Source organism: Argentina silus, assembly GCF_951799395.1.
Source record: "Argentina silus genome assembly, chromosome: 11".
Taxonomy (NCBI): Eukaryota; Metazoa; Chordata; class Actinopteri; order Argentiniformes; family Argentinidae; genus Argentina; species Argentina silus.
In genome coordinates this window covers 15,537,833-15,563,758 of record NC_139665.1, presented here as the reverse complement: position 1 = coordinate 15,563,758, position 25,926 = coordinate 15,537,833, and the positions used below count along the sequence as shown (strand labels likewise).

The 25,926-nt window shown below is 42.8% G+C and overlaps 1 protein-coding gene across 1 annotated transcript in view; it reads right to left on the bottom strand.

Moving 5' to 3' along the window:
* LOC310811875 (oxysterol-binding protein-related protein 10-like) overlaps nt 1-10,353 on the bottom strand; it is a 48,362-nt gene extending 38,009 nt beyond the window's left edge. The window contains exons 1-2 of the mRNA XM_083680214.1: nt 9,930-10,353; nt 2,120-2,295 (exon numbers count right to left, since the gene is read on the bottom strand). Coding sequence (XP_083536340.1) covers nt 2,120-2,295; nt 9,930-10,195 — 442 coding nt within the window. The 5' untranslated portion in view covers nt 10,196-10,353. The remainder of the gene's footprint in view (nt 1-2,119; nt 2,296-9,929) is intronic.
* Nucleotides 10,354-25,926: the final 15,573 nt, after the last annotated feature.

The window sequence follows — 25,926 nt, the reverse complement described above, 5'->3', positions numbered from 1 at the left end:
CATATTCTACTTAGCCCTGTGGTTCAGATGGAGATGGAGACTGAGCCTGTTTAACTGCTTCATATCACATCCCAGAGCCTTCCCTGTGGCTCCAATGCACATTCTTAAAAGAGGCATTTTACTAGAAACATATATTCTAGTCATGGGACAGTGAAGCATTTTTTGTTCCTTTGGCTCTATACTCCAAAAGTTTGGATTTGAAATCAAGCAATTACTATAAGGTTAAAGTTAAGACTCTCAGCTTTTAGTTGATGGTATTTGTGTACATATTGGTTTCACCATCCTGGGGAGAACCCTAAAATATGATCATGTACGAGAGTGATTGCAAGCGAAAAATTTGGAGAAAAAAGGATCTGCCCGAGATTTACAGCATACAGTACCACCTCAAATGTGGTGGAGGGGGTGTTATGGTTTGGGCATGTATAGCTGCTACTAGAACTGGGTAACTTGTCTTAATTGATGATGTAACTGCTGACGGCAGCAGCAGGATATATTCGTCGACCAAATACTAAACATGAGTACTTAATTTGGACATTATGTAAATCTGTCCCATTACAGTTGGTGCCATGGGAAGGACTATGTATAGAAAGTGTTGTCATTTCTTAAAGGTGAGACCAACGTGTACAAAAATACCCTTAAATATAAGCAGACAATCTGTTCTTGAACCTCATAGTAATTATTTGACTTCAAATCCAAACGTTTGGAGTATAGAGCCATAAGAAGAAAAAATGCTTCACTGTCCCATTACTTACGGAGGCCACTGTATATCCCGGCAGGCGACCCTTCATATAGGTCAAAAATATCATTACATTGCAAACAAGAGCCTCATATACTAGAAAATGCTTTTTAAAAATACTTTAAATCCATTGTAACCAAGTGAGATCAATATCGCCACCAAGGACAGCTCAAAGGGGATGCTAAATTACAGAATGTAGTTACTTACACCACCTCAGGGAGCAGTGTGTGACCCACTGGGTGAGTTTTAAGGGTATCAACATGGGAATAAAGGACACATTCACACATCACAGTTCTGTCTGGTCCAATCACCAGTAAGACAACACCACTGTTGTTGCCAAATCCCCAAAGGACCGTTGAAACAGGAAACTGAAAGTGTTCCTGGCTGAACCTTGACCTTCCCCACTGAGGTCCCCCCAGGTTGTCATGGAAACTGTTCTGAGATTTTAAGCTTACTAATCTTCATCAACACGTCTTGGAAAGGCCTACACACAAGAGCTGTTTGGCCTTTGGTGTTGTTGACATTTTTAATACAATGTCTAGACCCCATTTATAGTCATAGGACTAGTCTACAACAATGAAACTAAGGAGTATTTGGACTTGGTTTAAACACTACAGCCACCAAGACAGAGCCAATGTCCCTGTGTTGTGCTGTTTTCAAAAGATCAAATACAAGTAATTTCAGTGGATTCAAGACTCTATGTAACAGTCTTTTGAATGTGCGTGGTATCAGATTTCCTCACATCCCTTCACTGGAAACCCGATATCCCTATCCCAACATTGACCTCTTCTACACTGTTGTATTCTCTGGAGGACTATCGCCTCCTCTGGAGCTGGATACATGGATCACTGCGTCATTTCTTGATATAGGGCGAGTTATTCCCATATTTCCCTTGGGTGAAGTACAGCGACGAGGATTCTCTCTCGCACGTCCGTGGACGCACAGGCTTCTGACAGGGATAGCCTGTAGCTCTAGCGCAGTGTTCAGTTTAAACCCAATGGCCCCGGATGTCAACCACAGCTCTCAGAGAACAGTGGAGGGTAGGCCCTCTGTGCTAGGGTGTATCGACCATCTAAACCATCGAACACTACAGCCTTTTTTCTCAATTGTTAGGAACACGACTCCCCGCATCCTCTCCCCTCCCTCCTCCACTCGAGTCGTCGTCAAAAAGCATTGGAGAAGAATATCCAGGAGGAGGAACCTCTTCCTGCTCTATAGTAGCCAGCGTATGCATTCACGTAATAATACGTTAACTTGAGAGGAAGGAGTGAGATGGAGTACATTCGTCAATGGTCTATGTTCTGTGAAGGAGCCGCAAGTCAAGCCCCTAAACTGCGTATTTTCTATCTATGAGGGCGACCAAGCCCATTGGCCGGGCAGTACCTCTGAGCTTGTACAGCTCGCCATTGACCGAGTTGATGATGAACATGTGGGGTGCCTCGTCGCTGGGGGTCACCGAGGCACCAATCAGGGGCAGGGACCCTCGAGGCTTCTGGCTCCTCCCCTGCTCATTGACAAAGTACTGCAGCTGCCCCAGCTCTGGATCCAACACAAAGTACCTGTGGAGGAGGAGAGGGGAGAGACAGAACGTGACATTATTGTACTTATACAGTTATCATTGTTCAAATGTCTTCTAATATAATTATCATCGTGTTTTGTTATTGTTCTAAATTGTCTACTAGCCTTTAGCAGTAATTGCAACTGTAGGGGGAGAGAAAGAGAGAGAGAGAGAGAGAGAGAGAGAGAGAGTGGGGTTGGGGGGGGGGGGGAATTCACCCTACTTTCATTTCTCATCTCCCATGCACATAGCCTGCAGGGGTACATATTCAACCACAGGAAGTATTTATTGAGAAGCTTCTCCCACATCACAGCAGGGCAGAGCGCATTAAGACCTGACCTGAACACCTACCCACCAGCTAAATCCCAAATAACCCTGGATGCTATTAGAGTAGGCATCTAGAGAGAGAGAATGTGTGTGTGTGTGTGTGTGTGTGTATTGCAGGCTGTGAGTGGAGTGGAGCAGGTGAATCGCAGTTCCACTAAACAGCCCCAGGCAGGTTGGTAACCTTTATGATTAATGAATTGCTCACCTCTTAATTGAATCTCTCTCTCTCTCTCTCTCTCTCTCTCTCTCTCTCTCTCTCACACACACACACACACACTTCAGTCCTGGCTATGTGGGGCAACACCAATCATCAGTGAGTTAGGCTAGCTTGTCAAAACAAAGCCTTCATGACAGACAGACACAGACAGACAGACACCAGCCAGTCTTTTGGGTTGGTTGGCCTGCCTTTCCCTCGCCGTATGTCCATGTAAACCCCTACATGTGTTGTTAACCAGAGATTCCCTCCCTGTGGATCGATGGGCTCTTTCCATGGACAGTAATATTGACCCAGCAATGGAACACGGCATGCAGCAGAGTGCTTGCAGGTCAATACCGCCCACAGACACAAGCTACGCAATCCTGCACACAGCTACTAGAAACACCAGAGAGAGAGAGAAATGGAGAGAGAGAGAGAGAGAGAGAGAGAGAGAGAGAGAGAATCATCTGGACTTGGAGCTGGTTGCTCTCTTTCATAGGCTCATAATCAGAGTCCAATCTATTCTGTTCATATGCTATTGTTCCATTTGACTCTAATCATATGGTATTTTCTTTGCGCAGGGGCATTGTCCCTCTACCTTTCAGGAGCAGGACTTTCATCCATGATAGCAGTCATGATTCACCAGTTTAATGATTCACCGGTCTCAACCTTTGCACCACACCATACATTCTATTGGCTGACAGTTTCGTTTTTGTTTAGCCAGCAGCTGACCAGCCAGAGGAGGATGGGTCCACTTGAAGCCTCCTCTCAAGGTTTCTTCCTTCTAACCTAGGGACTTTTTGCTTGCCACTGTTTTCTTCCCGACAGGGATGTTTCTCTGTGTGTTGCTTTTTGTGTTGTTCTATTTCGTTTTTTTACTGGTTGGTTGTTTACTATCGGTTGTTTCTGTTGTTCTGTTGTAAAGCACTTTGTGACAATTGCATTGTAAAAAAAAAAGTCAGATTTGATTTGATATTCAATGTTGTACAACTAATGTGATATAGCAGAACAATATTGTTCATTGTAGTCTTAACAAAATCACTGGTGCACAGCATGTCATAAAGGCCCACATAATTATATGCAGTTTCTCAAAAAGGAGTGTTATGTATTCAACTCATAATGCCAGAATCAACCTTTTGAGCCTAGCCACAGCCCACAAATATGCATTGCCTCAATGTCATTTGTTTGCAGCAGAGTTCCACTGTAAGTTTTGCAGATGTAAGAGGAGAAAGCTGTGTCCTTCACATTAGACATTATCCCATGAACCCTTATGATTTTCCTGGAGAGCAGCTCTGTTTGGTCATTTATCCCACCACACACACACACACACACACACACACACACACACACACACACACACACACACACACACACACACACACACACACACACACACACACACACACACACGCATGCACACAGACACGCACGTGCACACACGGACACGCACGCACACACACACACCTCCATTACAGGAGAATGTTATAGAGAAGGTCCAGTCAGCACAGAGCAGAACTGACCTTTTGACCCAAGACATATAGTCCTGGGCCTGCAGGTGGAATATAAAGCTGCTGTTCAGAGTGATGGATGGTGCTGAGGTGTAACCTCATTCCTTACATACAGACCGTTGTTTCAGTGCAATACCATGGTAATACTGCATCAAACTGAGAGGTCACAAGCTAACAACTGGCAAGCCTGGAATCCATTGCATCTATTCCTAGTGGTGAGCAGTGGTATTACACCCAGTTTACCACCAATGGCTCTGCTGTGATGATGCTATCCAAAGTGCTTACAGTGGCACATTCTTCCACATCAAAAGATAGCAGGCCATTTCCTAATGATAATATCATTGACCGCGCAGAGGGAAAGAGTGCATCAGCAGAATTTGGGTCTCCCCCCGCCGAGCGTTGGCAGGAATCCCACCACAGCGTGAGGAAACTTGGACAACATGTTGACAGACTAAAACCAAAACACCCTTGCTCCTGTCAGGCTAAAGGACTGACAGCACTTTTGTAACTATTATGATTAAATATATAATCATAATCAGTTTATGATTAATAAACTTTCCATAAAGATGTGACCGTCGTGTCTATACATACTTCTGTCAAATAGATATAGTTTTATATACCTAGTCATTATTCTCTAGACATGAAACTTAGGAGACATTGTGCTGTATAACGCATTAACTCTAATCCCAAGTTGGTGAACACATGGAAATTCTTGACTAAGGCCAGGAGTCTAATTAGACCACAGTGTGCTCTATTTTGGAAAGCCAGAACTACTTAGGCCCATGGTTCCCACCTCCTTTTCCAACAAAGACACACACACACACACACACACACACACACACACACACACACACACACACACACACAGCTTTGATCAATGGAGCCCTGCAAAGCGTTAGCAGCATGCCCGTCTCCAGGAGACACATCTGCAGAGGAGTGATTCATTCCTCACAGACTCTCTGGATGACGAGAGACACGTAAATAGAACCTCCATATATACATACAGATGTAGGCTCATCATAGAACTAGTTCAACAGAGGTGAACACACTTGTGTGTTGAGTGACCTGGTCTGAGACCTGGGTTACAGCCTTACCTTTCCCCAAGCTTATGCCTATAGGCTTTAGCTTAGCAACATAGCTCACAGATAGCTCTAAGACCCGAGTTCGAATCCTGCCTCAGTCACACAAAAAGCCGCATAGCACCAAGAAAGCAGCAAGTGAAGAGGTGGAAGAGGCCCTGAATGACAAACATCAGTTTAGGAAAGTGTGTCCAGGGTGAGATGAGGCCGATTAGTGTGATACATCTGCTCCCTCAACAGCACACCCAAGTCTGGAGTGACAGTGACAGGAGTTTGTACTTGCATAGTATACTATTATTATGACCCTAAAAACAGTTTTGTCTGAGTGTGTTTGTGCTCACACCTCCCAGCCCATTCCTTATAGGCGTTGGTGAGGTACTTTATATATGAACAAACAGTAATAAACAAGGTCCATTCCAGACCTACTCACATATTCTACCCATTCAAAGATGAGAGAAGTGCAAGAACCATACAGTGTCGGAGCCCAATTCTCTAACCACTTTGAAATGAAAATGAAAGAAATGTAGGGAGATGTGAGTATGCTAATGTGCACAGAGCCAAGTTATAGGCCTTATCGTGTGAACTGGGAGATATTTTTGTATCCATTTATGTTTTCAAAAGATCTCCGCCTGTCAGTCGTAACCGTGGCAACCCTCCTCGAGCCACCGCACACCCTGTTCTATTTCAAAAGAAACAACTTGGTGCTCAGGTGACACAGTGACCCCGAAATCAGCGTGGCGTACTTCAACCACACTTTAAAAGTAACTACTAAATTAACTCTTATACTCATTAAAAGATTATTATTATTTTTTTAAAGGAGGCTTCATTCCCTTCAAGAGACTTTATTGCTGTCGTGTTTTGGGAAGCGATCTCTTTCGTCAGAGAAATACTGAAACACAGTGTCAGAATATAGAAGTTTGCACAGTCACTCTTGCAAAAGAGGGTTCCCTTTCAATGACTAGATGCACCATCAGTAGCTGAAAGGGAACATTTTCATATAGGATACCCCTCCTATATTCTCTCCCTTCCCTCTTGACAGTACATTATTTGATGTGCCATAATGGTCCAAGTACAACATATTTGTGCACAATGTTTTTATATAAAGACTTGAAAAGGCCAGTGCTATTTCCTCCCTCACCACAGATCTTTTCCCTTGAACATGGCAGTACTGAGACGGTTGGATGTGGTGTGTTTGACATTTGGATGCAGGCACGTGACTTCTAGACGTTCCTTCAGTGGAGACACATCGTTGTCTAGTGGCCAAAGATGGCCCATTCTTACAATGGGTCTTACCTGGTTAAATACAGGATACATACAGATGCCAGTACAGTAGAAGTTAATCAGCTGGCTCAGCAGCTTTACCCTGTATGCCTGTAAGCCAGAAAGCCACGATCATCTATATTCTCCTCCCCTTGTTGCAGGTGCACTGCAGCACATTATGGGCACAATAGCAGCCTCAAGAACATCTTGGCTGGCTCTGCTGTTGTCTTGGCACCTCGTCCAAGACTTTTCATTGAGAGGCATTAGTTTGGCACAGGGGACCCTGTGTGATACTGTACACACATTAATCCTAACAGCAATGAGACCTATGTGTGTGTGTGTGTGTGTGTGTGTGTGTGTGTGTGTGTTCAGACACTGGGACCCCTAATGGAGGAGCATCCACACCAGCCACACAGGTGGTGCATAGAGAACATGCATAAAACACTCAGACATGTGTGCACTCAGACACACACAAATGTATACACAAACATCGACACATCTTGAAAACCCTTCACATTGACATGACACAGACACAGACACACACACACAATATGAAACTGGCAGGCAATGTAATTACTCCAGCACAGCCTCTCACTCTGACTGAGTCTTACATTCCTTGCCATTTCTGAACACAACTCAAATCTTTACTTTCCTACACTTCTCGTGTCCTCTCTCCTTGTCTCATTTTCAAACCGCATTGGAGGGGAAGGTCCAAGGAGGGGGGATCTTGGATCTTCCCTTCCAATGCATTTTGAGAAGGAAGTGAAGAGTTAAGACCTGTGAAATCAAGGATCAAGGAAAGGCGTTTAAGGTTCACCCACACGGTAGACACGGAAGGTTGTTGGTTCCAAATAGTTACAGTTGTCGTGTGTGGCAGCCTTAGACTCTTGGTGGACATTGGAGAATATGTCAGAGGAGGTTTTCTGGAAGCAACATACTTTCTGACATATTACATTTTCAGCTTCTTCTTTTTTTTTTCTTCCTCAGAATGTGCCAGCTCTGGCCACAAGACAAGGATCTGTCTTCACTGAGGGAACGTCTAGAAGGCATGTACCTGAATCCAAATGTCAAACACACTACATCCAACTGTCTCAATACTGCCATGTTCAAGGAAAATAGATCTCTGGTGAGGGAGAAAATAGTGCAAGACAGTTAAGCAAGTCATCCTATAAAAACATTGTGTTCTGAGGAAAAAATATGTTGTCCTACTTGGTCCATTATGGCACATCAAATAATGTACTGTCAAGAGAGAAACGGAGAGAATATAGGAGGGGTATCCTATAGGAAAAGGTTCCCATTCAACTACGGATGATGCATCTAGCTGAAAAGCAGTGCAAAGTGCCACACACATAACATAATAGTCAAATAACCCCAAGGCCAAGCTATCATCTTGGCTGCTGTCCTTATTTTCCTGTAGCAGGTGCGTAAGTACAGCCTTCATCAACGCTCTGGTTCAGATAGGTAAGCATTCGTTTCCTTTGACTGAAGAAAACAAGATGGTGGTGTTGCTATGGATTTGAGTTTGGGAATAACAGGGTTTTATTACGATATTCTGGGCTGGTGCTGACTGTACCTGTACCTGAAAGCCAAGCTGGCCAGCCTTAGGCACATACCAATGTATTGAGTCATGTATTGATATCAACTCAAAAGAACAAATATTAGTCTAATTTAATACACCACCACTTAAGTAGTTTAAAAACATATTAAGGAAATAAGGATTTAGTTCTTGTACGGGTAATTCACCATAGTTATTCATATCTCAGAGAGAATAGCCAGCAGATTTTACATAGGCCTAATTAAACTGGCATATTTGCAGACTTCACCTGCTTGACATAGCCTAACCTTTTGAAATGAGAGACAAAGAGAGAGAAAGGTGTGTATGTGTGTGTATGTGTGTGTGTGTGTGTATGTGTGTGTGTGTGTGTGTGTGTGTGTGTGTGTGTGTGTGTGTGTGTGTGTGTGTTAAAAGGTCATACCCCCTTTCAATAAGAACAACAACTTTGGTTTGGATTCCCATTAATCAATAACATCCCACCGTCACCTCTCTAAATGAACACCATCTGTACCAGCTCAGGTACCTGGCATCTGTCACTGCAGTGTATGGGCCCAGGGCTGGCGCGCGCACACACACACACACAGAAATACAGACAGAAAGACACACACATACACACACACACACACACACACTGATGTGCTGCCAGGTTAATCACTGGTGGGTTTGTGCTGCCAGGCTGAAGCAGGCAGAGGTTGGGAAAGGAGGCTTGGGAGAGAAGCCATCCTGACTGGGCGTCTCTGGATGTCAATCACCTTACCTGGTGCGCCCCCACACCCCGGCCATCCTCCCACGCACACTGGCTGCCTGCCCAGACCATACAACATAGTATTCTCTAGATGCACGCTGTTCTATTCAGCTCTCTCACCTTGATTCTGCAGTGGTATGACTACACTGGGTAGCGTGAGGCTTATCCACCAAGACTGTATCTGTTTAATGTAAACAAACCTGTGCTCCATCTCTGGCGTGTGGTGTTTCAATACGTTGTCATGTTTAATTTTTATCGATTGAGGTTTGATTTCACGCTCAGTCACTGATTACTTACACTACTAACACAATTATAGTGCCATGCGCTGTCATTCAAAACAATGACAGTAACAATAAATACATTTTTAAAGCTCTTTGACCATAAACCTTGACTACTCCTTGCGCTCTCCATCTCTCCATGTGCATCAGATAAGTTGGCTACAATAACAACCCGCCGCTGTATAGTTGGCATCATGCTGATCTGTGTCAGAGTGAAAACTTCCAAGCGGTTGGACTTCACAACGCTTGACAAGCTTATTCCATTAGTGGTCTACAAACGTGGCTCTGCGCCCTAAGTGGGCCATAGCAAGAAAAAGGAAATGTGTCCGCCGGGCCTAGTAATGATGACAGATCCTGTACGGACCACTGTTGCCCAATACCCACGGCTGTGACTGTCGACATATGTTACAATTTCAATATCCCATTGTGGATGAGTGGGTTATGGATCATAACTGCGGTCAAGGACATTGATATCTGAGCCAACGGAAAACTCCAAATATTAAAGAAAAATGTGATGTCTCTTATTAAATAAATAAAAGAAAATCTTTCACAACTGTTTGATTTACTACACGCAACAAAGCTGACGTTTGCAGTGCAACGTGGACGGTGGAGAAAAAATTCCACGCACCGATGGACACTGGTATGACAAGGCGATTAATAGACCTCGTAATTATATGAAGTGCTTACCTGTTCTGCCATCCTTGTAATAGGTTTGTGTATTTACTCAATACTCCTTCTAACTGCCGCTTATGAGCTTGCTGCAAATTCATGCTGTTCCCCAATAAACCTCCCCGACTGCCTCCTCCGCCTGCCGAGCTACCGAGTGAAGCTGAGCCGGGGCTGTGCGAACCAGTCCGCCCGATCTTTCGGGCTGAATTCCCCCTGTCCGATGGAAGAGAACCAGAGTTCGTTTTATTTGTCCCAGGATGGGGACTGCAGAGCGTCTTCTCCATGCTGGCAACGGGACGGACGGAGCAGCAGGAAGATTTCGCTAGAACATACGTCGTCAACAGGGCAATGTATGTCTACTGACCTAAATTAAAAGCATTAAATATGCAATATCCATGTTTCGCTGGTGTTTCGAGCGTCCCGCTTTGCCCGAGAAACCTGGCATATTCCTCGGTGATGTATCAAGGACTCGCTCCCTTGCTGCGGTTGTTTTAGCACCGTGACTCTCTTCTTCAAACGTTTTCCTGTGGGGATACCACAGCGCAGACACTCCCTCCCGACTCTTGACCAACCCCCGGATATTTCAGTCCAATCTTATTACACATCATCACAACCAAGAACACAACATGATAGAGCACACTAAAAGCACCTGTCTCCGTTGTGTCCAAAACCTCGATCCCCCATGTTTGTCATTTCTCCAAAATATGTAAATTGTGGTATGTTTATGCATGTAGATTATAACCCTATGTCTCACAACCAAACAAAACACAAATTAGGGGTTTAGGCCAACCCGAACCATACTGTGCTGGCTCGGATATTTTCCTTTCCGTGGTCCTTTTCAGCTCAGTTTTAGCAACTGAAGTAGATGAGTAACCTGGCCAGCCCAGGACAGTTCAACTCAACTCCACTTGGCTCTCGAATGTGACTTAGGGTTTAGTGTGTTATTTATATGTTTTACACATGGAAAACAGATGGTAAATATCAGGACAGATAACATGTTCTTGACCAATGCATACAGTATCATCATTCTGGCAGGTTAGGGATACTAGGCTAGGGGTGGTCCATCAGGTTACCACCCCAGGGGAGCAGAGGCATGGCTGGAGTTCTTTCAGGAGAGGCTGGTGGAGGTGGAAATGGGAGGATGTCATTGTAATGCATAGAATGGAATGAGGAACGGTATCCAACACAAATTAAGCCTACTCTCAGTATCTTCATCATCACCATCATCACCACCACTACCAAAGGCAACATAAGTGGTTCTATGACACAAACCCATCCACCAATAGCTCAAACCAGTGGCGTGCAACACAAAACATTAAAGACCAGCCCATTCCCTAGAGCAGAACAACCAGGATATGCAATGTCCACATCCTCTTGTTGTCTAAATAACACGGCTCCCTCAGGCTTTACTCACTCACTCAGTGGTGCCTCACTAACATTGCACCAATCCATTCCATTAAGCTTGGCGTCAGTTCAAATTTACTGCAGCCCAAGGCTGTCCACTCCCATGTCAGAGGCCCCAGTGCATCAGGCTAGAGTGTAGATGTATTACTAGTCATCTAGTCATGAGGATAAGAGCTGTGGGCTCTCCTAAATCTTCCCCCCTGAGGCTTGCATTTACGGCCTGGCCAGGCCTAGCTGCATGGGATCTCTTTGGAGAGGGAGGAGGAGCCTGACTGGCCCCTGCAACTCTGGCTGACAGAGAAGGTCAGGAGAGCTGTAGGATAATGGTGACAGATGGGACATGGTGAGATGACTCAAGGCGGCTGAACACTGTAGCTGTTTCATACGCTCCAGCTTTACAGGGGTAGACAGATCTTCATAAAGCGATGTTGACATGGGAGGACAACAGTTTTACGAGAAAACACAAAATACCACCAATACCACCATTTTTGTACGATATCCTGTGTAAAGTAATGTCCCAGAATCTGATATTTACATGTATTGGCAGTCAGCGCGATGTACAGATGTTTAGGAATCCTCTCTTGGTAAGCAACATCAACATCAACAGCAACATCAACATCAGGTGGTAGGTTGGGGGTGGGGTGTGGGGGGGGGTGTGTGGGGGGGGGGGGTACTATAACTACTCAAAGTGAATGCCTAATACTGCCCACATAAGTTGTTGCTAATGCAATGCTTTGTGGGAAACTTTCACACTTTCACAGCGAGGTCACACGTAGACATCTTTACAGATTCTGGGATATTTATCCTGGGATTTTACCTACGATATCGTTCAAATGATAATGAGATTTTGTTGCAGGTGCTTGTAATGGGAGTGACATAGAGGTGTCACCATTTCTTTGAGAAAATACAACTTCCACTGAAAACCTATATCTTCTTTTTTCCATTATCACTATACCAATAGACACCTAAGGTTTTTTTTGTTGTTGTTTGTTGTTGTTTAATACATTCTAGGGCATTTCTGCTTCATTGGGATAGAGACAGTAGAGATTGACAGGAAGGATGGGTGAGAGAGAGGAGGGATGACATGCAAGATATGTTGAGGGTCGGAATCAAACCAGAAACCTCATGATTATGTGTTATGCGCATTAGTGTGCTACGCCACTAAGCACCCCGGACACCTAAGGTTTTAACCTTGCCTACGCTACATGAAGAATCAGAATCAGCCTAAGACAAGTGACAACCAGCTTGTGCCAAATTCTGACACTGGACGTGTGGCAGCAGAGTAGCTGGTCATCCATCACAGAGGAGGACAACAGAGTCACAGAGAGAGTCGGTGAAGAGACCATTTATCAGCACTGTGTCCTCTGCTCTGCTCGTCTCCCAGAAGAATAGCGAAACACACACTAACGAGCCATGTTAGACTCTCTTTCTTTCTCTCTCTCTCTCTATCTCTCTCTCTCTCTCTCCACCAGTCTCCCTCTCTTTCCCAGAAACGTACAAACAGGAGGCGGGTACTGGAGGCCAGTGCCAGTTCATTAAAGCAGACAACTGAGTGACCTTGGTTCTCTCTGCTCTGTGGCTGAGTCTGACTGGGACTTCTCTGTGCATACAGAGAACCCTTGGCATTAGATTAACATGCCACCTGATCTAATTGTACTTGGCAATGAGGACACAGAGATTATCTTCCCATTTGTTTGTTTTGGAGACATTTTTATCTGTCTGGCTCTTTTTGCTCTGTGCCTAAATGTCCAGTAATTTGTGTGGGTTTGGTTGGAGCTTATTGCACTTTAGTAAAAACTCACTTTGAAAAACTGTTACAGTAATAGCAGTGAATGGGAAGACCTTTTTGGGAACTATCATTTTCATTTAGTTACAATGCCCTCCATAATTATTGGAAAGAGGAAGCACTTGTCTTCTTTTAGCTCTATACTCCAACAGTTTGGATTTGAAATCAAACCATTACTATGGGGTCAAAATTAGTCAAAATTAATTCAATGTTTTTTTTTTCTTTCAGATTGGAATCTCTACTTTAACCTCATAGTAATTGTTTGATTTCAAATCCAAACTGTTGGAATACAGAGCTAATAGAACACAAAATGCTTCCTCTTTCCAATATGTATGGAGGGCACTGTATCTCAATTGGAGGCTTGATTGTGAGATATTATTTGCTATCCTCGAGGCCAGCTCACAGAATACTCATGACATTTGGCATCTGATGAAGTGTTGTCTGCCAAATCTTGCGGATGTTTGCACAACACTTTGTATTACTCACAGAGGCTAACACACTCCAGCACATAATGGACTTGAGGGGCTATTGACTTCGCATGCTCAAAAGGTTAACCCTGGTTGTGTGTGTGTGTGTGTGTGTGTGTGTGTGTGTGTGTGTGCGTGTGTGCATGCGTGCGTGCGTGTGTGTGTGTGTGTGTGTGGTACGTGCATCTCCATGTCTCCCTATATGGTTGAAGTGTGGAACCATGAATAAACAACAGAACAGAGCAGCTAGCAGTGTAATGAAGAGTTTTATGGTGGCAGGGGATGGGCAGGTAGATATGATTCATGTACCTGCTCTTGAAACCCATCGTAAATCACACAGGGCCAAAGGCCAATATGCAACAGCTTCTCCAACTCAGAGACTGGATATTTATTTATGACCTGTAAATCAACAATACACTACTTTACTGAATATCGATGAGATCATACACTCCACCACTCACCAGCCTATAGGGCGTGTTCAGGCCTAAGTCTTGTAACATTGAGATGACAGACAGACAGGATCTAAGAATAATTAAATGGAGCTCTTGCAGAGGTGTTTCAAACTTACTGAATAAAAGTGTGTGTGTGTGTGTGTGTGTGTGTGTGTGTGTGTGTGTGTGTGTGTGTGTGTGTGTGTGAGGCTGATTGCACCTAATTGGTCTATTATCTAACTATCATGTCTCCTTCGCTGTCGGGCTGGTGTCTCTGTTAAGAGTCTGGACAGAAAAAGAGAGGGAACATGGCTTGGATAGAGACAGAAAGGCTATTGACAGATCTTCAGCAGAGACAGTTAATTTGTTCTCTGAGGACTGTGTGAACATGTAGAGGGCCCCAATTAGAGCTTCTCTCTACACCCCTGTTAGTCATACACTTCTGGAGTGAGTTGACACCTCCGAATAGGAAGATTACTGTTAATTGACTCTCTTTGATAAAAACGTTATTATTTCCGAGGGTGCCCTAGGATGGCTGGTTAATGAGTTTGGAGGAGGGTGATATATGCTGCCATTGTAGGGGAGACCGGGGGCAAATGTAAAAAACTAAATGTGCATTTAACTCTAATACTCAAAGACTACTTTACTTAGACCAGTGCTATATTTGATATAAGAAACGTACATTTGTCGACTAATAATTCATACCATTTATAGGTCTCCAAGGAGGACACTTGGATCACAGTATTGGTTATAATCCAAAAAGTTTGATGTTACTTTTGCCCCTGTGAGTGGTGCCTGTGGTCCTAGTGACAAATGTGGGTATATATCATAGACATGTGTTTGACACAATTCCTCATTTTATCCCATGCATTACAATCCCATGCATTACTCCACCAGCCTCCAACCTCAACCACCACACTCTCTCTCATTTTTCTGGGGAGCCTCTGATCTATCATTTACAATATTGCGAGTAAAAGCCATGTCTATGAAACAGCTTTGTTAAGGATAAGACACACACATTCTTGTGAAATAATTTAAATAGATTTGTTACCCCAACACTGATTAGCCTACCTTGATAAGAACTAGAACAGAGACTTTGCACTATGCAGGACTATCCCTGAAGCAATTGGCCTAGGCCTCTCAATTCATGAAGATGGTTTATCATTTTCTCTCAATGGTCTCAGCATATAGGTCTACACAGAGAGTATGGGATTATTGGACCTGGTTATTATTGGTAGGCTACGACACTTGATGTTAATGCAAAGGCACTACTGATTTACACCCAATTTATCTCTTCTACTGTCCAGAGTAAAACTGGCCTAACGATTCATTTACATCTACTAAATATGTAGTGATTCACAAGACTATAACATTGGAATGCCAGGAATTCACAGCTTGGCCTCGCCCACCAACTTGTGGACAGGTTGTTGATTAGTTTCTCTTTGAGAACAAGAAAGGATCCTACAACATTTGATTAAAATAAAGGAACTCAATTAAATTGATACAGAAGTATGAATGTAGGTCAAAAGGCTGTTTTTAAAATTGACAGATTTAATATATGTCAATTTCTCTTGAATTAAATCTTTAGGTTAGGCAGGACCTAGACGTATACAAAACTGTCCCTGTGATAGCTACCATTTGATGGGATATAGGACATAAAGATAATGAAACCTGTGTGATGGTGGGCAGATAATATAATAATTAAAGAGTAAGATTATTTGGTTAACCAAATTGTTGATCGAAATATTGGCGTCATGACGCATGGGACATGAGAGAAGAAATCTAATCAAATGTGGAAGCATATCATCATTTCAAATCACATCGTTTTATTACAATGCTTCCCTGAAAATGAACACGGCAGTGACGGATTTTTTATGTTAACTTTATTGAAACATCAAAAAAGCGTCAAGTGCACAAGGAGAGTTTGAATGATGGAGTCCCAGACCTCTGGATATAACTATGTCCAGCTAGAACAAAGGGACAACATACTATATGCATTCCAGGTTAACGATGACCTTTTCATACCGGAGAAGGTGTTAAACGTCGGGGCGGGGTCTTGGGTGGAGGAACATGCCCTACAGTATTCTATAAAAGAAGATGGACTTGTGCTGTTTGGTGAACGAGCAAATAACAATGGTATGTTTGATTTATTGGGTTGTAACAAACTTGTTTCCAATAGTTAAAGATCGAAATGATTAACATACAAGGCCCATGAGGTTTGGAAAAGTAGGCCTGTTTGTGAAGTAAATGTTTTTGTGATCATGTCAATGAACTTTATTTGTTGTTATCATTATGTTTCGAATGAATGTCGTGTTTATTTCATCTTATTTGGTTCCATTTTAGGCTACTTGCACAAATAAAGTAAACACAAGAAGAGGCCTAATGCTCTATGCTCCAGTCTTTCTACCAGAGAAGCCTATCGCACTGAAAACATATGTTGAGGAATTAGAAAAAAAATGAAATAAGGAGCGAAATGTAAACAATATTCACCTCGAAACTAATAAAGTAGCCTGAAACTTGGTGTAACCCGGATATCAGTCGAGTCCTGTGCACATTTACCATAGACCAAGCAGCACTAATGATAATTGCATATGCACAATCGTGATAACCTCAAACAAAACAGATACTGAATATATATATCCATAATGAAATGACTAATATATATTATATATATATAATGCCTTAATATCTGAAATAGGAACTGAATGAAGTTTATTTGATCAATGATGATTAAAACAAGGGACTTACTCACATTCCAATTATTTTTATGGGATCATTAAATTGGGTTACTCTATTTTTCCCACAGCAATCTTTTCTGAAGTTCATTAGGTCTAATGAAAAGCATTCCAATCATTGTCACCTATTTGATCACGTCCATTGTCCTAAAGCAGTCGTCATTAAGTGAAGCCACCTGTTGTATTTACATCTACTAAATATGTATTAGTGATTCACAGGACTATAACAATGGAATATGGTCAAGTATTGCCTCGACAGTCCAACCAAATGTCCCAGGCATGGACAAAAATGAAAAGTAGCCCTCACAAGCCTAGAAAAAAATTGATTTTGTTTGCTTTAAAAGAGTTCTTAAGAGATATTATAAGCTATAACGACCTCTGGGGAATAAGGTAGCAGCTATCTGCACCAGGTGATGGACTGACCCCACCACAGCCTCTACTCTCACAGAGCCTAAGAGGGAAGCTAGTCTTCCACAGGCCTGGGCCGATGAAAGGGAAATTGTGTAAAACCTGTGTGAAGGTGTGGACAGAATATATATAACATAATAGTTGGAGTAAGATGACTTGGTTAACTCGTCGAATGATCGAAATGTTGGCGTCAGCACGCATTGGACATGAGAGAAGAAATCTAATCAAATGTGGAAGCATATCATAATTTCAAATGATTGTCTATCGCATTGGTGTAACAGTGAGTGTTGCGTAACAGTGAGTGGCTGCGTAAAAGTGAATTAGCAATTTAATGTTTTTCTATCGCAGAAAATGAACACAGCATTGACGGATATTTTGTTTATGTTAACTTTATTAAAAAGCTTCAAGTGCACAAGGAGAGATGGACAAGATTTGTCTTTACAGTCGAAAATGGCGAGAATCATAAGCATATGTAGACACATTACAGTTCTGTGGGCTAGTGAAATGAGGAGCAGCGCTGTGGGTTCTGAAGATCACGTAGGGGGGGTCAGCACACATGCGCATCCTCTTGACAGGCCTTGCACCACCACCAATAAGTCCATGGGCTGTGTCGCCCCCTGTCGTGTAGATGGGGTAACTGTCATCTGCGCGGAGGAGAGGGTGTTGCATCTCAACAGGTGGGGAGTCCAAGCTCAGCCTTCTCTTCGTTCCAACGCCTCTGTCTGTGGCGGCGCACCAAGTCTGCTGCTCCCCTCCGGACACAAGAGGGGAGGGATTGGGGCACAGATGAGAAGCAGGGGGACTGTCTCTCTTCAGCAGAGATTCGATGGAGAAAGGACTGTTGAATTTCACCTCGCATCTCTTCTGCGCAGTTGTGAAGTCTGCTGTTGGAGAGTTGGCCGTTGCGCAGCGCTCTGATGGTCTGTCCACCTCCGTTGCCACTTTGCAGGACAACTCGGGGAACTGGTCCAGGACGCCCTTGAAGTGGCGTCGCACCATCTTCGCTGTAATTTGACTCTCGTCGACACTCCAAAAGTTTTTCTTGGCGTTTGGCATATGGGGACTGACTGGAACCTGGAATAAAGGAGCACATGTTAATCTTTCTGTTGAACTCTCTCACTTTCTGTCAAATGTAGACATGGTAAATGAATGAAACTAGAACGTATGGTGTGTATATCGTATGTAATATGTCTTAGGGAAATACATACCTTGACAAAACAGTCGTTGGTTGATAAGCAGACTCTGATGTTGTTCTCAAGACCCTTTCTGTCGCCTGAGACAAATGCTACCAACTTGTCCATCAACTGCAAAAGAAAGGTTCACATCAGTACTGGGAATTGTAGTTTCACATCAACATTGAAAAGTTAGTCGTATTACAATATATGCCATAATACATTACACACTGGTCTTTACCTGACTAAATGTGAGCATCTTGTCTGGAGAATCCTGAATGACATAGGCGATCAATCCCAGGTAGGTAGGCCTAGTGCACTTGATGTAACGGGTATACTTCTTTCGCGGGGCGCCGTTGGATGGAGCCTGGAGGGGCAGCAGGTAAGTTCCCACGTTCTCAGACATGTTGAGCCTCGGTCGTTCTAGAGTTCCAATACCAAGTAACACACAGAGCAGTAGTAATCCGAAACTGACTCAGTGGAGCTGTGGACCTGGAATGATGGAGTCCCAGACCTCTGGATATATGTCCAGCTAGAACAAAGGGACAACACACGATGTGCATTCCAGGTTAACGATGACCTTTTCATACCGGAGAAGGTGTTAAACGTCGGGGCGGGGTCTTGAGTGGAGGAACATGCCATACAGTATTTCTACCAACTAAACTGGATTTATACAGTGTGGTTAATTTGCAAAAAAAACAATGTTATTTTTCATTCATTGGTTTGTTACAAACTTGTTTCCAATAGTTAAAGGTCGAAATTATGAACATACAAGGCCCGTGAGGTTTGGCAAAGTAGGTCTATGTTTGCTGACTAAATGTTTTCACGATCATGTCAATTAACTTTATTTTTTGTTGTCATTATGTTTGAAATGAATGTCCCACATAAGTCATGTTAATTTCATCTTATTTGGTTCCATTTTAGGCTACTTGCACAAATAAAGTGCTCCAGTCTTTCTACCAGAGAAGCCTATCGCACTGAAAACATATAATGAGGAATTTGAAAAATGAAATAAGGAGCGAAATGTAAACAATATTCATGTCTAAGTATATAAAGTAGCCTAAAGTATCAGTCGAGTCCTGTGCACATTTATCATAGACCAAGCAGCACTAATGATAATTGCATATGCACAATCGTGATAGCCTCAAACAAAACAGATACTGAAGATGTATCCATAAACAAATGGCTGATACATTGTATATATAAAATGACTTAATATCTGAATTAGGAACTGAATTAAGGAACTGAGTTAACTAAGTTTATTTAATCAATGATGACAATAAAACAAGGGACTTACTCACATTCCAATTATTTTATGGGATCATTAAATTGGGTAACTCTATTTTTTCCCATCTTTTCTGAAGTTCATTTGGTCTAATGAAAAGGCCCTTCCCACATACCAATCACTGTCACCTATTTGATCACGTCCATTGTCCTAAAGCATTCTTCATTGAGGCCACCTGTGGCATTTACATCTACTAAATATGTATTCGTCATTCACAGGACTATAACATTGGAATGTGGTCAAGTATTGCCTCGCCCTGGACGATCCACAGTCCAACCAAATGTTCCAGACATGGACCCGGTGGCAATGGACAGGGGTGCGCCTGCCCACCCATTCCGGGGGCGTGTTTGAATGTTTAATCTCATATTTGTATTTACTGTAGGTCCATATACTACGTCTATCTATTTAGCGCTGGCCATAGCCACCGCCGGCCTGGCTACCACCCCCCCCAGCCTGAAATAAATGTGGATCTTGTTAGCTTTAAAACCGTTCAAATTAATATTCTAACATATAACCATCTTGGGGAAATAAAGCAGCAGCTACCTGTCTTGTGATGAGAGTGAGGAGAATGTTGGGTTCAAGGTGTCATGCATACCAAAGAACAAAACGAGCTTTCATTGGATGGGTTGACGGTGTACGGTGCAAATTCGATCCTATAGTATCAGATAATATACAACTAATATACAACTAGTATACAACCAATTGTCACATGGTATTTGTTCGTGTTAGACCTCGTGTTAGACCTCTTCACCCCCACTACCCTCCCTGTACTAACCCTAACCCCAACCCTTGAGACCTCTTCACCCCCACTTCCCCCCTGTACAAGTTCTCTCCTGTTAATAAATAATTTAAATAATTAAAAAAATTGGCTTCTGGCATTACGACTGCCAATGGCCCCTGGTGTGAGCATTGATTACTTTGTCTTATGATGACTGTTGGATAGATGATTCACTTACTTAAACAAATATATTTGTTGTAAGTCGCTTTGGATAAAGGCGTCTGCTGAATGCCATAAATGTAATGTAAATGTGTTACCTTTCTTACTTTCAAATTCAATACTCACGATGGGCATAACTAGGACCGGAAAGACACGTTGTGAATTGGAATTGTTTTATGTTATTAGATCTATGGCTGTTGGGAAGTGTGTCTCGGACACAGTAGACCTACTGTCCAAACTGTCAGGGAAAGATCGGGAAAAAAGCGATGTTGTGCGCTGAGCTCTGAGGGGTCAGTAAAGCGCATGCTGACTCCTCTGATCATTCCTCCCTCATTATGGAGCAAGGCCGAGGAAGCCCCTAACAACATTCGGACCAGAGTCACTTATCCTCAACCAGCTCTTCACAGATGTACAACGACACAGCGAATCTGTTCTCAAGGGCGATGTTGCACCAGGTGATGGATACCTTCTCTGTGGGATCGGACCCCACCACAGCCTCTACTCTCACAGAGCCTCAAAGGGAAGCTAGTCTTTCACAGGCCTGGGCAGATGAAAGGGAAATTCTTGATTTCAAAGCTCGAGATCAAACTCAAGGTAAATCAGAAATGTACATATAATTCATCAGAAGATGTTCATGTTCGTAATATTTACTCTATAAAAAATAAAAAACCTTGCTATTAGAAATAATGAATTCAAATAATTTACAAATAGTGTCTGCCATTTGTTCCCCTTATGTAACAATAACAGAAGATCTGAAGTCAACGAATTTAAAGTTGGCCTTTCACCATCACAAATGAGTCAATGGGCTGTGTCGCCCCCTGTCGTGTAGATGGGGGAGAGAGGATGCTGCATCTCAACAGGTAGGAAGCCTTCTCGTTTCAAGTTTTCAAGTTCAAGTTTCAAGTTTATTTGTTACGTCTCATACACGAGCGCAGGGAGTAAAGTTCTTGGGCTCGGTTCCTTGACAATGCATCATACAAAATACAAATAATACAAATACGGAGTAGTGCAATGAGGTAAGGAAAAGACAATAAGTGACATAGTACAATATAAGTGAGACGGTTGGACAGTGACAATTGTTGGGGACACAAGACAATAGACATGACACAATTGCAGTATATATAGTAGAGTAAAAAAGTAAAGTGGTTCAGTGGAATGTCATTATTATTGCACTGTGCCGTTGATGTAAGAGGTGTTGTTTGAGTTCCAACGCCTCTCAGTAGCCGACAGAGGGGAGGGCACTGACGAGAAGGAGGACTGTCTCTCTTCACTTTATAATATTATAGAATTAATCATTATTATTTCTATGTCTATAGGCAATCTATAAATGTAGAGTATGTGATTATTGGACTTAATTATTGGGAGGCTACTACACTTTGTTACACTTTATCTTAAAGTTCGTTAATGCAAAGGCACTACCCACATTCCAGTGATTTACACCCCATTTATTTCTTCTACTGTCCCTGGTAAAACTGGCCTAATGAAGGACGCTAACGAGACATTTACATTTACTAGTTATTCACAGGAGTATAACATTGTAATGTCAGGAATTCACAGTTCAGGATGGAAGAGGTTGTTTTCTTTGAGGAGAATCAAAGGATCTTTAAACATTTGATCAAAATAAAGGAACTAAATGAAGCAAAGCGATAAAACTCTAGAAAATGTTTCATTAGCACTGCGGGGATATGCTGTACATTGTTGTCGTGACAACGGCAGCTACAATTCCTCGACATTTATTGCGTAATAATTGCATTCTAAAATAGTTGTGTCTCAACGCTCCACAAGAGTAAAACGAGTACCAGAAAAGAAAGCCTCGATTCCACGTTCAGCTTTTGAACTGATTCATTAACATTCATTTATTCGCAGCAAAGTTAAGATGGAGAGAGGAATGATTCTTGATCTGCTTAAAGCAAAGGACAACACGATTAGTCAACTAAGACAGACCCTCCAAAACGGGTCTGTGAGGGACAGCATGAGTAACAACATGCAGCTACAGCAGATGGAGAGAAAGAGTAGAGAGGTGACTGCATGGTACCAGACCGCTCTGAAAGAGAAGGATAAGAAACTCTACGCTCTCCGCCAGCTCCTAGACAACCACCAGCTAAACCAGCAGAGAGCCATCAGGGCCCTGGAGGATAAGTGGAAGAAGGAGAGAGAAGATTTAGAGAAGGGGAGGAGAGATGTTGTCGAGTGGGGCATCTCCAACTTTAAACAAAAAGATGAGCACATTCTTTCTCTTCGGCTCAAAGTGGAGTCCCTTGAGAAGGAGGTTGAAGCTATCAAAGGGAGAGAGAAGAAATGGGTGGAGGAGAGGAGAGAAATGGAGAGCAGGGTGAGAAATGTGGGGAGGGAGATGTTCAGGGTCAAAGAGAAAGAGGAGCAAATCAACTATCTCCTTCAGGCCATTGAGGGGTCTAAGACAAAACAGGAAAAAATGGCCGAAGCCCACACAGAACCTCTGTGCTTCACAGAAGAAGAACTGGAGAGAAGAGAGGGAGGAGATGGAGAGGCAGGCCAGAGAGGCAGAGCAGAGGAAGATGGTGGAGAGGAATGAGAAGACCGCCCTCCAACTTTTCTCATAGCAATCTTTTCTGAAGTGCATTGGGTCTAATTAAAAGGCTTTTCCCACATTCCAACATTTGTCATCTATTTGATCACGTCCATTGTCAGGCTTTGCAACATCTACTAAATACTTTATGTGTTAGTAATTCACATGACTATAACATTGGAATGTGGTCAAGTATTGCCTCACCTTGGTCCAACCACAGTCCAACCAAAATGAAAAGTAGCCTTTGCAAGTCTAGTTGTATTTATTTTATTTAGTTTGCTTTGAAATTAAATTAAATTCAAATTAATATTCGAACCTATAACCACAGACACATTCTCTGTGGGATCGGACCCCACCACAGCCTCGACTCTCACAGAGTCTCAGAGGGAAGCTAGTCTTCCACAGGCCTGGGCAGATGAAAGGGAAATTGTGTGAAACTTGTGTGAAGGTGTGGATAGTAAATATATAACATAATAGTTGGAGTAAGATGACTTGGTTAACCCATCGAATTGATCGAAATATTGGCATCATGACGCATTGGGCATGAGAAGAAATCTAATCAAATGTGGAAGCATATCATCATTTCAAATGATTGTCGCGGTATTGTCAATCACATTGGTGTAACGCTGCGTAAAAGGGCATTGTCAACTTAGTTACAATGTTTTTCTATCACGGAAAATGAACACAGCAGTGACGGATTTATTGTTTATGTTAACTTTATTGAAAACATCAAAAAAGCTTCAAGTGCACAAGGAGAGATGGACAAGATTTGTCTTTACAGTCGAAAATGGCGAGAATCATAAGCATATGTAGACACGGGGTAGTACACATTACAGTTCTGTGGGCTAGTGAAATGAGGAGCAGCGCTGTGGGTTCTGAAGATCACGTAGGGGGGGTCAGCACACATGCGCATCCTCTTGACAGGCCTTGCACCACCACCAATAAGTCCATGGGCTGTGTCGCCCCCTGTCGTGTAGATGGGGTAACTGTCATCTGCGCGGAGGAGAGGGTGTTGCATCTCAACAGGTGGGGAGTCCAAGCTCAGCCTTCTCTTCGTTCCAACGCCTCTGTCTGTGGCGGCGCACCAAGTCCGCTGCTCCCCTCCGGAAACAAGAGGGGAGGGATTGGGGCACAGATGAGAAGCAGGGGGACTGTCTCTCTTCAGCAGAGATTCGATGGAGAAAGGACTGTTGAATTTCACCTCGCATCTCTTCTGCGCAGTTGTGAAGTCTGCTGTTGGAGAGTTGGCCGTTGCGCAGCGCTCTGATGGTCTGTCCACCTCCGTTGCCACTTTGCAGGACAACTCGGGGAACTGGTCCAGGACGCCCTTGAAGTGGCGTCGCACCATCTTCGCTGTAATTTGACTCTCGTCGACACTCCAAAAGTTTTTCTTGGCGTTTGGCATATGGGGACTGACTGGAACCTGGAATAAAGCAGCACATGTTAATCTTTCTGCTGAACTCTCTCACTTTCTGTCAAATGTAGACACGGTAAATGAATGAAACTAGAACGTATGGTGTGTATATCGTATGTAATATGTCTTAGGGAAATACATACCTTGACAAAACAGTCGTTGGTTGATAAGCAGACTCTGATGTTGTTCTCAAGACCCTTTCTGTCGCCTGAGACAAATGCTACCAACTTGTCCATCAACTGCAAAAGAAAGGTTCACATCAGTACTGGGAATTGTAGTTTCACATCAACATTGAAAAGTTAGTCGTATTACAATATATGCCATAATACATTACACACTGGTCTTTACCTGACTAAATGTGAGCATCTTGTCTGGAGAATCCTGAATGACATAGGCGATCAATCCCAGGTAGGTAGGCCTAGTGCACTTGATGTAACGGGTATACTTCTTTCGCGGGGCGCCGTTGGATGGAGCCTGGAGGGGCAGCAGGTAAGTTCCCACGTTCTCAGACATGTTGAGCCTCGGTCGTTCTAGAGTTCTAATACCAAGTAACACACAGAGCAGTAGTAATCCGAAACTGACTCAGTGGAGCTGTGGACCTGGAATGATGGAGTCCCAGACCTCTGGATATATGTCCAGCTAGAACAAAGGGACAACACACGATGTGCATTCCAGGTTAACGATGACCTTTTCATACCGGAGAAGGTGTTAAACGTCGGGGCGGGGTTTTGAATGGAGGAACATGCCCTACAGTATTTCTGTCAACTAAGCTGGATTTATACAGTGTTGTTAATTTGCAAAAAAATAATGTTATTTTTTGATTCATTGGTTTGTTTCAAATAGTTACAGATCGACATGATAAACATACAAGGCCCATGATGTTTGGCAAAGTAGGTCTATGTTTGCTAAATAAATGTTTTTGTGATCATGTCAATGAACTTTATTTTTTGTTATCATTATGTTTCAAATGAATGCCCCACATAAGTAGTGTTTATTTCATCTTCTTTTGTCCCATTTTAGACTTCTTGCTCAAATAAAGCAAAGACAACACAAGAAGAGGCCTAACGCTCTATGCTCCAGTCTTTCTACCAGAGAAGCCTATAGCACTGAAAACATATTCGAGGAACATTCGAGCGAAATGTAAACAATATTCATGTCTAGACTAATTAAGTAAAACACATAAAACGTTCTCAAGAATAACCCGGGCATAAGTCTAGTCATGTATCATATGCCTAGAAGCACTTGTGATAATTGTATATGCACATTTGTGATAGCCTCAAACAAAAAACATACTGAATATATCCCTAACACAACGCGAATAACATTTACTTCATCTGCTTATTAAATCATTCTATACAGTATGACCGGTAATATATACATACATTTCATATCTTAATCAGTAATTAAATTCGTTTATTTGATCAATGA